The sequence below is a fragment of the Typopeltis vanoorti genome, chromosome 11 (assembly GCF_054136105.1).
Source record: "Typopeltis vanoorti isolate ZY-2024b chromosome 11, IOZ_Tvanoo_1.0, whole genome shotgun sequence".
NCBI classification, from domain to species: Eukaryota; Metazoa; Arthropoda; class Arachnida; order Uropygi; family Thelyphonidae; genus Typopeltis; species Typopeltis vanoorti.
The window spans coordinates 27,714,231-27,731,141 of record NC_143559.1 but is presented as its reverse complement, the minus strand read 5'-3'; the positions used below and the strand labels follow the sequence as shown (position 1 = coordinate 27,731,141).

The 16,911-nt window shown below is 36.2% G+C and overlaps 1 protein-coding gene across 7 annotated transcripts in view; it reads right to left on the bottom strand.

The window, feature by feature from the left end:
• Window positions 1-1,590: 1,590 nt before the first annotated feature.
• LOC150101398 (protein phosphatase 1 regulatory subunit 36) overlaps window positions 1,591-16,911 on the bottom strand; it is a 237,822-nt gene continuing 222,501 nt past the window's right edge. For all 7 annotated transcript variants that reach the window (XM_090400614.1, XM_090400617.1, XM_090400618.1 and 4 more), the window contains one exon: window positions 1,591-1,790. In XM_090400614.1, coding sequence (XP_090256740.1) covers window positions 1,730-1,790 — 61 coding nt within the window. In that variant the 3' untranslated portion in view covers window positions 1,591-1,729. The remainder of the gene's footprint in view (window positions 1,791-16,911) is intronic.

Sequence of the window (16,911 nt, the reverse complement as noted above, 5' to 3'; positions counted from 1 at the left end):
TGTTCTCCTCCTATTCATGACTTTTCAAGTTGCATTCCTTCACTCTGTCTTCATACCTCACATTCTAGACCAGTGAATCATCATGAATTTTCTCTGGATCCTTTCTAATATATCATTGTCAACATGAAACCAGATGACCAAATCTGTGCACAGTAATCCATACGAAGCCTGATCAAGACAAAGGAATCATAACTGCTTTATTTCTGCAAGTCAAGGTCCTCTTCATCATTGCCATTACCCAATGCAATGACCACAAAACTTGTGCAATGTGGCCCCTGAACTTCAGGTCCTTGTCCACCACTCCCAGATTTCTCATCTTCTCTACTTCCTTGAAAGTTTCCAAAACAAAGTGTGTACTTTGTTTTGGAAACTTTCCATTACTGCTTATCAAATTTCAAAAACTTATACTCAGAAACAATGAACTGAGAGTTCCACTTTCCTACCCATTCATACAATCTATTCACATTCTGCATTTAAGCCACAACATCTGTTGGACTCTGCATTGTTCTCCCAAATTTTGCATCATCTGCAAAAGTTGCACATCATTAATATACACGTGAATAACAACTGCAATAATACAGACCCCTGTGGCGAACAGTTAGTGACTTTCCATCTTTTGGGATACTGCAAACCCCCCCCCCCCACACACACACAACTTTCTGATACCTATCGGACAACTGGTCACCAATTTTACTTACTAGTCTGTTATCCAATTAAATCCATTTCAATTTATTTAACAGTTTGTCATGTGACAGCCCATCAAAAGCTTTTGTAGTACACCACTGTATATGCAAGTTTGAAAAACATGATTTCCCTTTAACAAACCCATGCAGACAATTACAAGAGAATACTACTATTATCAACCCATTTCTGTGTGTTAGTTCTCATTAATCTCTCTAATACCTTAACAACAACTCCAGATATACAGATTGGCCTATAATTTGTAGTCGCAGCCTTATCACCACCTTTATGCAGAGTAACAATTTTATCTTCTTTTCACTTTCTTGGGCCTGTGCTGTTGTAAGACTTGTTAAATAGGCATGCCAAAAATACTTTGAACTCCCTAGAACATTCCCTTATGACACATGGTGATATGTCATCAAATCCTTTGCCTTATTGACATCAAACTTATTTAATTCCTTGTATACCTCCTGCATGCTCACAATTAAGCCATTCTCTTCTATTTTCTCTAAACCTGAGCTTCTCAAACTTAAGCTTAGCATGAACACTTCTAATATAAGGGTGGAAAATTAAAAATAAATCATAAAAAAAAAGTTATAGCTGCAGTTATAAATTCCCTCTTAAAACAGTCCACAAATAAATCAACCAATTTTCAGAACACCATATTTCTGGTGGCAAAACATAGAACCACAGCTCTGAAATTTATAATTCATTTATATGATATATTTAGTTAACTGAGATTTCAATAATACAGGGTTCACCGAACTGTTTATTACATAATGTGAAATAACCAAAGAATATAGTAGTTCTGCTATATCTCTGGTTGATAATTCCTCAACTTTATTAAAAAAAAAAAAAAAAAAAAACTGCTATTTTGCTTAAAAAAGGAACTTTCCATATTCTAAAAAAAACAGATTATAAAACTTTTATGTATCTATCAGAAAACTAATACAATGATAAATGTATTACATTTTTTTAAAGTGCTACTGAAATAGATATTAATGTTTCTAAATATAATGAAATGAAGAAAGTTTTGCAAAAACAGATGTTATTCATTGGGTTGAAAGTCATCATCAAAGTCACTTCTGTTTTTTCCTAAAATTCCAATACTAGGGGAAAAAGAATGATTATTGAAGAAATAATACTGCAACAACAAAAAAATACATTTAACAGATTTAAATTACTGATGTATTTAAGAGATTAAGGATGGCTAAAAAATTATCATTTTATACTTAATTAAAAATGAAATAAAAAATTGTAAAACTAAAAATAATCATTTCTAATTACAGGGGAAACCTATCATTTACTTAAACATAAATTGTAATAAGTCAAGATATGCTAGAGGGAATAGTTAAAATTAATTTAACAATTAATTAAATCAGTTGTGTAGGATTTAGATTGTGCTAATTGAAAAGCAAGGATAAGTAAATAATTACTGAGAACATGAATAAGAAAAAGGAACAAATTATGATAATAAAAATTATTACACAATACTGAGATGATTTTGGAATATTAAAAAGTAATTTATCAAACTCAGAAATAAACATGCGCTCTTTTTAACATGCATTACATGGATTACAAAAGTCGTGTAAGATTTCACAAGATTCTTCTAATAGTCTGTTAAAATAAAATTACTACAATAGTTCTGTTTTTGTCCACTGACTTTTTTTTTCTTCTTAATATCAATCCCAATATATGGTCTCAGCAATACATGCAATACCTAAAGACTTTCACAAACATTCATATTACTGTGGAAATTGAACCCATTCCTCTAAAATGTTGAGAATAGACATGATAGTGACTTGGCCACCTATGATGGCTGTAAGAAAGGTTATTAAGCATACTGTTAATCCTGACTTCTTGTTCTTAGGAAAGTGATGCAGTCATTTGGTAGATAGAAATGCTACTAGTTCTGCTGGTTTATCCAAAACGAGAAATATTATATAAACAAGGTACATTTGTAAACATCAAGGAAGGAGATGAGATCCTTGAACTTAATGTGCATTGGCAGATATTCTACCCAAAATCCTACAAGAAACCAAATCATAATATGTCACTAACTTACTTGCCAAAAAAATATCTTCATGTTTTGATCTTTCAAAGAAGCTCAAAGAAACGGTAAAGGTTGGTCGATTGGTAGAGCCTCTGCTACTAATGGCTCAGTTAAGTAAGTTTGAGCGCGGTTAGTAGTCGGAAGGGGACAATCGTTCGATGCTGTTGGCACACTCTCCCTCGATGAGTCTTTGGACTCCCTGGAGGTGTCAAATAATAATAATAATAATATCTCCATAAGATACACAGACTTCCAAATCTACAGAAAAAAGAAATGTCCCTGCAGCACATTGCAAATAGTACTGATTCCACAAGAGTGGTTTATAGAGGAATTGAGTCCAGGAGAAGGAAGGTGACTATTGGTGTACCACAGTTCTTAGTCCTCTGTTGTTTAATTTGTAAATAAGTGATATTGGAAATGATTTGACAGGAAATATTCAGTTGTCTGCTGTTGATGCTAACTGGGAAGTGTGACAGTATGGGCAAAGGTTAATGTCTACCAGTTTTATGTGGCTTAGTGTAAGGTGATGCACTTTGGGAAGAAAAGATCACAAGCTGGGTTCTATATTGATAGAACCAAGCTGTAGGAAACTGATGAGGCTAGGGACTTGGGGGGGGGGGTGATTAGGACAGGAAACTGAAGTTTAGTGGGCATATTGCAAAGGTAGCCAAAATAGCACAACAGATTATATGGTTGTTGAAGAATACACTAACAAGCAGGAATATGGAGGTTATTATTCCCCATTATAAAGCTTTAATAAGGCCACATTTAGACTACTGCACAGATCCAGTCACATGGTTTCTGCGGGGGATAAAGGTGGTGAAGAGGATTCAGAGGTGAGTGATGAAGCTTCTGGAAAGTCTATGGAATGCTCTCTGTGAGAACAGATTGAAGATCTCTGGTATCCAAACACTAGCTGACTGGAGAAAAACAGGAGATATGATAGAAACATATAAGTTATTAAAGGGGTTTTATAGTATTGGCACTGAAAGCTTGTTTTCAGTACATGGCAGGAAGAAAAACAACAAGGGGATCACCCATGGAAGCTGTGTAAGAGTGTGGTTAGCAAGGGTGTTAGGACTACGCTTTTTTGCTTGAAGGGTGGTGAATGGATGAAATGAGTTGCTAGAGTGGTTGTGTATGCTTTGTCAGTAAATAAGTTTAAGAAGAGGTATGACAGGTGTTGTGTGAATAATGGATCTTCTGTGATGAGTCTCCTGACTCCATGGAGATGCTTATATAAAAAATGATAAAATAAAATAAAAATAATAATTTAGCTAACCATCTGTACAAGAAGATTTAAACAGAATGGCATTGTGGACAAAGAATAATGGTTAACAATTTAGTGTGATAAAAGAGTAAGATTATGTACTTTGGACTGAAGATTACAAATTGAAGGGTCTTAAACGCTATTGCACTTACTGGGCCACATTGCAAAAAATTGAAGCTATGGATTTGGATGTGATGATGGACAGGGAGTTGAAGCTCAAGAGACATAATGTGAGCATGTTTCAGCAATTTGCTCACATTCTATAACAATGTTACCACTGAACTAGACAAGGGGAATGGATACACCATGATACTTTTGGATTTTGCTAAGGCTTTTGACAGAATACAACAGGTAGACTGTTGCATAAATTGGAGAAAATGGGTTTGGGTTATACAATATTAGCATGGATAAGAGGACGGCTGACTGACAGATATCAAAAAGTGGTATACGGGGGGGATCTGAGTCTGCAAGGTTTAAGATAACACTTTTTTAAGATCTAGTTAGTAAGATACGGGAGAAGCATGGGGCAACTCTGAGGTTTACCAGCGCCACCATCTCTTTACATGGCATATGGAGCGCAGATAGTTATAAGGACTTAAAACAGCTTGGGCTTACGCAGAAGGATATAAAAGTTTTTTCCTTGAGGGCCCTACAGGGCACACTGGTGGCATGGCATTGCCACCAGAGAACGACTACAATGATAACTAGACAGGTATAGGGTAAAACACTTGTAAAGGCTTAAGCCTATATCAAGTCTGGACGTGATGTAAGAGTAGTACTGCCCATAATCAGTACAAAGATTAAAAATAAATAAATAAATAACAAGTGGTGTACCATAAGGATCAGTGCTTGGTCCACTGTTATTCAAATCTGTACATTAATGATATTGGGAAGGATTTGACAAGTGACATACAGCTATTTGCTGATGATGCAAAGATAGGTAAAGTAATCAGGAATGCTGCTGATATGCAGTAATTGCAGAATGATTTGAATAGGTTGGAATTGTGGGCATGGGAAAATGGGTGTCAGTTCAATGTCAGTAAATGTAAAGTCATTCACTTCGGTGTGACTAGGTATCCAATGTCGTATTATATTGGTGGAATTAGGCTAGAAGAAACTGATGGGGCTAGGGATCTTGGAGTGTTAATAGATAGGAAGTTGAAGTTCAGGGGCCATGTGGCAAAAATTGCAAATACAACTCAAAAGATAATTGCGATGCTGAAATGAATGTTCACATGTAAAGATAAGAATGTTATTTTGCCTCTTTACAAGGCCTTAATAAGACCTCACTTGGACTATTGTGCACAGGTCTGACCTCCTGGTTTCCGTTGCGATGCTGATATATTGGAGAGAGAGAGAGTACAAAGGAGAGTGTTAGAAATGATATCAGGATTGTAGAATACTGATTATGAAGACAGATTGAGAATTTGTAGACTGCAGACACTAGCAAACAGGAGAAAGAAGGGTGATATGATTGAGACTTACAAACTTCTGAAAGGGTTATACAGAATTTCAATTAATGGAATTTTTTCAATTAATGGAGGGTGGGAAAAGGATGAGAGGGCATCCTTGGAAGCTGAGAATGAAGGCTGCAAAGAACAGGGTGAGGGCTAGATTTTTCTCTCAGAGGGTGGTGTGTGATTGGAATGGATTGCCTTTGGATGTTGCAAGCAGCGTGACTGAATTCAAGAATAAGTATGATAGCTGGTGCATGTAGTATGTAGCCTCCCTCGATGAGTCTCTGACTCCCTGGAGGTCTCTCTTAATAATAATAATAATAATAATGCAAAACTGGGAAAATAGCACAAAGGGTCATTTGGATGTTGAAAAACACATTGAGAAGTAAGGATAATGAAGTTATTATCCTTCTTTATAATACTGATATAACTACACACAGACTAGGCTCAGATTTGGTTACATGGGTTTTCTTGGAAGGAAGTGATAAAGGATTCAGAGATGAATGATCAAGATAGTGGCAGGTCTGTGGAAGAATGCTCTGTTTAAAGATAGACTGAAGGTTTATGCTTTACAAAATTTGGTTGATCAACAGAAAAGAAGGACTATGACAGAAACATATCAGTTACTAAGGAGATTTTAAAAAATAAGCAGAGAAGAAAAATTTTAATATATGAATCCTTTGAAGGATCTGATGATGACAACAGTTGTTGTCATCATCCCACTTCAGATGTTGTCAGATGCCACTTCAGTGATGAAACATCACTGAAGTGGCATCCCACCCTTATCTGACAACAGCACCAGTTTAGTGAAATCTACTTGAAGTAACATCACATCAAAACTCTCTTCCATTACTCTCACTAATTTAGCATCAACTGCAGACATTGCATGATTGTGCTGCTTAATAAATTCTTATCCATTACCAGCAATATAAAAATATAAAAAAACAACAATAAAGATTCAAGAAATATCCTAAAAAATAATAAACATCAATAATAAGAAAAATTAATGGAAAAAAAGGTTCATATCTTCTTCACCAACATTTATGGCCTTAATAGCTGATCATCTAGCATACAGCAATTATTATATTCATTTGCAAAGTGTCATAGTAAAATGGTTTTTCTCTTCAGATTTCTCCACTAATTCCAGATTGGAAGTACGTGCAGAAGAGACAAGAATTGAAACAGTGTGTGATACAGAGGCTAAAGTGAGTCCGTGAGCTGAATTGTTCTCTTCTAGACAGTGACGAGAATTTTAGGTGCACCACCCAAAATGTGAGCAGTATTCTAATAATAGGTGAATTTGAGATTTGTACAGAGCTAGCTGCTGAGTGGATGAAAATAGCATCTTAAGCCAAAAATAATACCTAGTTTATTTTCTGCTTAAGATGTTATGTTTATGCCAGGAGGTAAATGTCAGTCCAAGAGGAGGGAGGGGGGGAGAGAGAGAGAGAGAGAGAGAGAGAGAGAAATCTACTCTTATTTGGTGATTTGTGCATTACTAAGGGTAAGGGAAAGAGCAATGAGATCCCTTTTGTAAGACACAAGACATGACTGGCAACATTGAAGATGACCAGTTATCCTTGACTCACTTAAGGATGTATGGAGAAGTTGCTTAAGGAATTGCTTGCAGATAAGGTTGAAATTTGAAATATCTGAGCTACATGGTTTGTCAAAAGAGTAGGATGAATGGAGTGTATCATCATCAGCAAAGCTGTGGATAGGTAAGGGTGACTGAGAATGGTGACAGAGCTTAAAGATAGTAAGTATCACCATGACATGTGATGAATGACCAGAGAGAGAGAGATATAGAAAACTGGCTATCTGATTATAGAAGTTGGCAGGTAGGCCAAAGGCAGGCAATTTGCTTTGCCGTGGAAAAGAGAAACAAATACATGTTTCTCTTTTCCACGGCATGTATACAGTGTTGGGTGATGAAGACAGGAGTCAGTTGCAGATCTAGATTGGAGTAATCCATGTTAGTGATCACCGATTAAATGGTGGACCTCTAGGTAGTGGAGAAGTGAAGTCGACTGTTGATGATGTTCTCCATTAATTATGTTGAAAGCATGAGGTGATGGTGATTGGTCAATAGTTTGATAGCAGACTTTTATCTCCCTTTTTTGAAATAGGTTGAATTTGTACTTGCTCCAACACATTGGGATAAGTTTATTCATCCAAAATATTTGGAATAAGTGACATGTGGCTGGATGAGAATACCTCCTGAAATGAATAGAAATGGGATGAAACATCATGCAAGGATAGAAAGGACAAAAGAGAAGGAAAGTGCTGTTGATAGCAGGAGAATTATATCCAGGTAAGCAGGAGATGCAAGAGAGAAAAAGTGACAATGGTTTTGATGCAGTATGGTGTGAAGAGGTTGACAGAAGAGATATTTAGTTGGATGTTGCTATAGCCCAGGGAATGTGAAGGGCAGTGATGACGAAATGTATAAGTAACTTGGATTAGTGATTGAGCATTATGCATGATTTTAATTATGGTAATATAGATTGGAATGAAAAATGCAACATCACCTAGAGAAACACTGTAAGTACCAGTAGGAAAAATAAAGGAATTCTTTAAGACATTAGCACACTTTCATAACAACCAATGTTCTGGGAAAATTTGGAGGAAAGAAAAATGAATAATATTAAATAACTGTTTGATTTCTGTTAAGGAAATGGATCAGTCATAGCATCACATTCCAGCATAAAGGCATGAATAGGGAGATGAAATTTTTTGCAATGATTAAGTTTATTCACCTGCACATAGCTGATGGTACCAGATGAATTATGATCACACAAAGTGGAAATGTGAGAGGAAATAGTAGCAATGGTTGAATGCTGCTATAGGCCAGGGAATGTGGAGGGTGGTGATAAAGAAATGTTTCATCAACTTGGGTTAGTGAACAAAAGAAGGATGATTGTTATGAGTGATTTTAATTATGATAATTTAGACTGGAATGAAGTAACAGCATTTGAGTATAAGGAAAATGAATTTCTTAAGTTTTTGAGAGATAACTATCTTAAGCAGTATATAAGGAAGGGCATATGAGGATTGATTCTTAGATCTAATTATTTGATCAGAGAATGTGATTGTGAGTGAGATATCACATTTTCACCTGGTGAGAATGACCACAAGGTGATGATCACCTGGGTGGTGGTGGCCAACTATATGAAGACTTCTGTGATTAAAGGATATATGTGTAGCTACAAGAGGCTAGTGACTGTGAGTAGCTTTATGAGATGGCTTGGAGCTATAGCATGAAATGAGGAATTAAGTGGGAGGAAGATAAATGCTGCATGGGAATTGGCAAAAAAATATTCAACAACATTGATTTGCAAATATATTCTGAAGGTCAAAAGACTGAATAAAGTAGGTATCAAATGGATGAATAAAGAAATTAAGAATGAAATTTTACAGAAGGCTGTGAAGGCAATAAATATGAATAATGGTAACAATCAACTGTATGAGTAGGCTAGGAAGGTGAATCAAGTGAGCAGAAACTAGAAAATCAGACCAAGAAAAAAGCTAGAAAGTTTTTCAGATATGTGGCAAGTAGAAGGAAGAATGATTATGGTAAAATGATGTTAATGAAAGAAGAAAGATGGTGGAATAGCAACTGCTACAGAGGACATAGTTGGGGTTGTCAGTGAATGATTTATAAGCGTGTTTCATCCTCATCAGGGTGAAATCATGTGAAGTTTAACTTCTGAGGAAATAGGAGAAGATGGCTTGTGAGCAAGAAGGAGGTATATGAGGAATTAAATAAGCTTGATGTCAATAAGGCAATAGGATTTAAAGACATATTACCACATATCTTAAGGGAATGTTCCAAGGAGTTGGAAATAGCACTGGCATGCCTGCTTAATAACAGTGTTACAAGAGCACAGGTCCCAAAGAGTGGAAAGAAGGCAAACTTTTTCAACAACATAAATGTGGTGATAAGGCTGTGGTTACAAATTATAGGCCAATCTATATATCAGGAGCTGAGGTTAACATATTGGAGATTAGTGAGAACAAGATTACAGAATATTGTTATCGGGTCGACATGGAAGAGATTTTTCATAGAATGAGAGAGGGGAATGGAACAAGAGGCCATCACTAGAAACTGTATAAGGAAGGTGTGAGCAGAGGAGTGAGGAGTAGGTCCTTTGCATGGAGAGCGGAATGCATTGCCTGAGTATTCGTTGTGGGTGTATACATATTGAATCAGTTTAAAGCACGTTGGATGAGTAATGTGTGCAATAGTGTGTGCCTCCCATGATGAGTTCCTGAGGCCATGGAGTTCAGATGTTCAGTTCAGGTTGTTATAATAATAATAATTATAACAACCCCTAACTAGATTATATGACTCAATCATATCCCCCCCCCCACACACACACTTCCTCCTATTCAGGAGGCTTTGCAATTTACATTCTCTCAATCTTTCCTCGTATTTCACATTCCAAAGACAACTGATCACCTTTGTGAATCTTCTCTGGAACCTGTTCCAACATATCCTCATCACCATGAAAACCCACTGACCAAATCTGTGCACAATAATACATATGAGGACTGATCGAGGCCTTATACAATGGCATCATGACCTCTTTATTTCTGCATATCAGACTCCTCTGAATCATTGCCATTATCCGATGTGATGTCTTCACAACTTGTGCAGTGTGGCCCTTAAATTTCAGATCCTTCTCCACCACAACCACCACTCCAAAATCTGTCATCATCTCTACTCCCTTTAAAGTTTCCCCACCAAGTGTATACTTTGCATCCCATCACTGTTTACCAAATCTCAAAATCTTACACTTTGCAACATTGAACTGATAGTTACACTTACCTGCCCATTCATGCAATCTATTCAAGTCCTCCTGTAAGGCCATAACATCTGCTTGACTGTGTATTACTCTTCCCAATTTTGCATCATCTGCAAACAGCTGCATATCACTAGTTGCACCCATCTCAATATCATTAACATACAAATTGAACAACAATGGTCCTAAAACTGATCGTTGTGGTACACCACTAGTGAACTTCCTAGTGATCAGATAGGTATCAGAAAGTTGTATATGGGGGTGCAGTATCCTGAAGGGATACTGCACCCCATATACAACTTTCTGATACCTATCTGATAGCAGTCACTGATCCAACTCAGAAGTCTGTTATCCAATCCCATCTGTTTCAATTTATTTAATAGCTTGTCGTGTGGCAGGCTATCAAAAATCTTTTGCAAAATCCAAGTATATCACTGCACATACATTTCCCCTATCCAAGGTATTTGTCACTTTGCTATAGTACACCAGTAAGTCAGTAAAACATGATCTCCCTTTAACAAACTGGTGTTATCAATCCGTTTCTGTATTCTACTTCTTACCAATCTCTCCAGTACCTTCACCACAACTCCAGATATACAGATTGCCATTATTATAGGAATATGAAGCCACAGCCTTATCACCACCTTTATGCAGTGGAACAATTTTACCTTCTTTCCCACTCCCTTGGAACCTGTGCTGTTGAAAGACTTATTAAACAGGCATGCCAGTGCTACTGCCAATTCTCTGGAACATCTTCTCTTAAGACGGGTGGTGATATGTCATCAAATCCTTAGGGACATCAAGGTTATTTATTTCTTCAAATACCTCCTGCTCACTTGCAATCCTCTCCAATATGTCCTCTACACTTACGTTCCTCATGATTTCACCCTGATCATGATGAAACACCCTTATAAACTGATCACTGCGTACTTCAACAATGTCTTCTGCAGCAGCTATCATTCTACCATTTTTCATCCATTAACATCATCTTACAATGATCATTCTTCCTTCTACTTGCTACATATCTAAAAAACTCTCTAGGATTTTACTTTGCCTGATTTACCAATTTCTGCTCATACTGCACTTTTGTTTTCTTTACTAATTGAGTCACTCTCCTGGCTTGTTATTTATACTTTTCATGTAACTGGTTATTACCATTATCCATTCTGTACCATCTCCAGAGTACCTTTTTCTTCCAGATGTCATGCTTAAGTCCCCTCATTCATCCATTTTACACCTACTTTACTCAGTCTTTTGGCCTTCGGAATACATTCACACATTGATGCTGGTATGTATTTCTTTGTTAGTTCCCAAGCAGCATTTATTTCCTTACTGCTCAACTCCTCATTCCATGCTAGATTTCTAAGTTGTCTCCTAGGATTCTCATAACCACCAGCCTTATAATTCTACATATATCATTTTTCTCACAGAAGTCTGCATATTGCTAGCCACAGCCCAGGTGATCACTTCATGATCACTCTCACCAACTGGAGAAAAATATGAAACCCCACTCACATTAAATCCTCTGAAGAAATTATCAGATGTAAAACTTTTGATCCTTGTGTGCCCTACTTTACATGCTGCCTGAGATAGTTATCTCTCAAGAACTTGAGAAATTCATTTTCCTTATTCTCAAATGCTAACTCTTCATTTTAATCTCTATAATGCCATAATTAAAATCACCCATAATAATTACTCTTCCTTTGTTCACTAATCCAAGTTGTTTATGCATTTCTTCATCACTACCCTCTACATTCCCTGGACTATAGCAACATCCAATTAAATATGTCTTCCTGTCAATCTCCATATTACACCACACTGCCTCATAACCACTGTCACTATTTCCCTCTTTCATGTCTACTGTATGTGGACATAATTTCCCTGCTATTATCAGCACCCCCCCCCCCCCTTCTTGTCATTTCTATCCTCGCAAAAAATAATGTATCCATCCATTTCTATTCCCGTAAGAATATCATCTACATTCAACCATGTTTCACTTATTCCAATGATTTTGGGGAAAATAAACTCACTCAGTGCAATAATTTCATCTCCCTTATTTCTGATACTTCTGGCATTTGTAAATAAACACAGTAGTTCATTTTAGGCCTATACCTATGCTTATGTTGGTTGTGATTTCTCCACCACACTTGTCCTTGCCCAATCACCTTTATCGCCACTAACCACATATGTCCACTCAGTCTCAACTTCCTCACCTACATCACAATATACTCCATCTTCATACATACATTCAGTGCCACTTTCAACATCCACTCTCCCTATGCCATGTCTCCCTGTCCACCCGTGCTCCTCCCCCCATTTCCCTGTACCTCTTGCATTCCCATTCAATCTCACTGTCAAGCACTTCTGTCTCTTCAATACCACTTTTCTGATTTTTCACTTCATCTCTTCATAAATCACTTAAACAAACAACTCAGATTTATCCAATTCACCACTGAAATAGAAAACAATAACATACTTCCTTTTCTGGATACACTTGTCACATGTCTTCTCCAGCTATCTACCCTTCACTGCCCACCATACACCTACAACATGGGGCAATAATACACACAGACACATACCACTGTCCAACACAAAAATTAAGTATGATTAGCACCTTGTAAGAAACAGAGCTCTAACAATGCTCAGATGCTCCAATTTATTTGCTGTAATGAGCAGGAACTAAAAAATTGAGTTTCAAATAATATGCAAATTCATAAAGAATGGCTACAATAGGAAAACAATCAATGGAACAAGAATAAAACTAAAATATAAAGATTAAAAAAAAAAGATTATAATAAGGCTATAGCCATTACTTAAATTAGAGAATATCAGAGAAAACAGACAGAATACTCTCTAGATAGAGAGACAGATGCTATGCTCTCTCATTGCATCCATCTATATAAAGAGAAATATAGATAGATGCTCTCATAGCATCTATCTTTCCCTTTGTATAGATAGATGCTATGAGAGCTCTACTCCAATCTTCTGGAATTGGATATTCTGACCAGGCATTCTAAATTACACAGTGCACCGACTGTAAAAACGTTTATATTTCCATATTTGAGCATTTCTCATCAAATATGTAATCTGGCTTTTTTACATCAAGCACTGATATGCACTTCTGATTCATTCCTACTGAACAATTTCTTTCCCCATTCTTTCACTTCTTGTTTCATTTAGCAACCCTTCAAAGGAATTACTCCAGACATCTGAAATATCCTTGTCTTCAGTTTTCATGTCACCTTTATTACCTCTGATTCCTATTGCTGTACTCTCACCTTCATTTCTAAGCATTTTTCAATAGCTTTCAGAACAGTTTGGTGTCTTTGTTATATTTATCCTGTATATTATTTACCAAGTTTTAATTTATTTAAAAAAATAAATTAAAAGAATATATAAAATTGATAAAAATAGATGAAAAATCCTTAACCCACCCACATTATAAAATGTACTATACGTTAGCAATAACCTTTCATGGGTAAGAATAACATTTGGTCATAAAAATAGAAATAAAGTCTTCCCATGACTTCTGTTTAGTTGCTTTTATACACTGATTCTCTTTCTAACATCATTCTTATATCTTACTTTCTTTTTTTGGCTTTCTTAGAACACTAAATTTGTATGATATAATGAAAGCATATGTAGAACCATACACTCATATTTGTAAATTTACAGACACAAAAACACACGTGTTGAACAGATTATTTTATTAATTACTAATAAAATAAAACTTGACGTTTCGACCCCTGTATCGGAAGAATACAAGTGTATAAGGAACCAAGCTCCATGCTCATGCCTTGTATACTGGTAAACTAAATCTACATAGTTAATTAATCCTTTTCCCTAGCCTGACCTGCAGCGATAAAAAAAAAATAATAATAAAATAAAAATAAATAAATAATAAAAAATAAATAAATAAATACAACTACAATAAACTGCTAAAGTCTTCATGTATTAATATTCTTCTGGATAGTTCTGATTGTTATATGATTTATTTCAGTTGCTGTTGAATGTTACAAACACTTCACCAGGTTGTCTTCTTATAGTGGGATTTTTCTATAGCTAGTTTAGGTTGTTATACAGGTTGTAGATGGGTCCTCCACATTCTTGAAATGGTCAGGCCATCATTTTGTTGAGATTTGGGTTGTGTTTGAGCAACTAAACGGGTTTGAGGACTAAACGTATCTGTTCTAACGACATGGCCCTAAACACTGAACTAAATCACATCCTCAACACTTTCTCAGCCAATGGCTACCCCCCCCCCCCACAAAAAAAATCCAAAACATATTAAAACCTAAAAACCAGAGGCCCCCCCCTCCACAACAAGGATTACTCTAAATCCATCACCATTCCCTACATCCAAGGCACCTCGGAAAAAATGATCAAAATCTTAAAAAAACATGACCTGACCTCCTGTCACAGGTCATACAGAAAATTGGCATCCCTTATCTGCTCCACTAAAGACCAACCACTTCCCCTAAACCTACTTGGTGTATACCAGGTCCCTTGGAGCTGTAAACTGTCTTACTTTGGCCAAACAGACAGAAAACAGCGAATATCAGAATTTCTGAACACAAGGACTACATCCGTTTTCACAAATACAGCCATTCTGGTCTTGCAGACCATGCTCTGGATACACACCACAGAATAAGGTGGAAGAAAGCTACAGTAATACACCGTAGCAAATACAAATTCGAAAGACTATTTATGGAATCAGCCTCAGCCCTAAGAAACTCTCCAAACCTCAACAAATTTGGCTGTATGCAACTGTCCCAAATTTGGGAGGCTTACGTCAGCAGACCTTCAGCCCAACGGCCAAGAACATCTACTTAGCCTGCTAGAGGGCACCATCAGCACTTTTAGGAGAACTATAGCTTCATCTCTTTATTCTCAGTTACTGTGTTGTAGTGCCTACGTGCACGTGCCTTTTTTTGCAAGTTCCTTTTGAAGATGGCAACGTGACGTTGCCGAAATATCAGAAATATTTATTAAAGTGTAATTTAATTTATATTCGTATCTACGTTGTTCAATTCCTTAAGTGATTTAATAATGCATAACTAACGTATAAGCCTGTCTACGAGAATGAACCAACTTTCTATTTTTTGGTGCTGAACAACCGGCTTCTGTCCACTGTTTGAATTCTGATGTGTAGTGGTGAATCCAAGTCTCATCCATAGTAATAAATTGAAGCACAAAATCAGTTTATTCTAATTAAAAAGCTCCAAGCACTGTTCAGAGATTCTCATGCGAGGGCATTTTTGATCTGCTGTGAGCAAGCGTGGCACCCATCTTGCGCAAAGCTTTTTCATTTGCAATTTTTCATACAAAATATATCCTTCATGTTCTTTTGAAATGTCTATAGTCTCAGCAATTTCACGCCAGTCATAAAATACCTTTGACTCGCTGGTCATCCAATACCATATCGTGCACTTGATCAATGATTTCTGGTGGTGTTACTTTTTGGACGTCCTTCATGTGGATCATCTTCAAGGCTCGTATGGCCACGTTTAAACTCGGCAGCCCATTTCTTAATGGTCGAAAACGAAGGAGACGAATGCCCATAAACTTTTATGAACTTCGAATGAATTTCTTTTAGTGTTAAATCTTCTTATACAAAGAATTTTATAACCGCACGATACTCAATTTTATCCATTTAAAGGGATACAGACAATACTTTTGCTTCAGACAGCTGTATAAAACAAACTACTTGATATAATGACTTGTAATTTCACATGGATGCTTATGACAGATGTATCAACTTAGAAAAAAAAATCTTACCAATAGTGTTGCCATCTATTGTTGAGGTCGAGAACTTTTCAGATCACCCTCGTATAAAACATTAGGAATATTCTCTCAAGAAAGAGTATGTGTGGAACAACAAGGTAGCTGATTATGACAAACTTAGGAGGAAGCTTAAATCTGTGCCATGGCATAAAACACTGCGGGGTAAGGTAATATTAGTAGTGCATGGAAGATAGTTAAGGGTCATCTAGAGCAGTGGTTCCCAACTTATTTTAATCGTGGAACCGTTTTCACCTTGATAAAAAATTTTAGAAACACAAAAATTTTTACCGATTATAAACAAAACAGCAAATCAAAATTAATTTACTGAAAATACAAAGAAAGCGGATTAATAATGGGAAAGCAACTCGTAATTCAAACTGGTAATTAATGTGAAGGATTAAATTTCTTTTCTTTCAATATTCTTTCAAAATTTGATTTTGAATTTTGATTGTGGACAGCTGAATTCTAATATTAGGAGGGCATCCAGCATACTTCCGTATTTTGTTTTTGTCGCAGTGTAGAGCAAAAGTCTGCTTTCACACAAATATGTGGTACTAAATACCAACAAACAATGAATTGTCTCTTTGAATAAATTTGGATATTCTTCTTTTAAGTCTCACCAAAACTTGTTTAATGAAACTACATTAAATTTAACTTACTTTTATTTGGCTGTGTGATGTAAGGTTGGTGAGATTTTCATATTCTGAAGTAGATAGTTCCTCTGGTTTTACTTTAATATTGAAATAATGGAAAACCCAATAGTTATTGTCATCTTTTAGTAGAGGAAAGTATTCACTTAATGCCATATTTATTGATATTAGATGGCAAATAATTTATTTTTGAATTTCCTTATCAATTTCA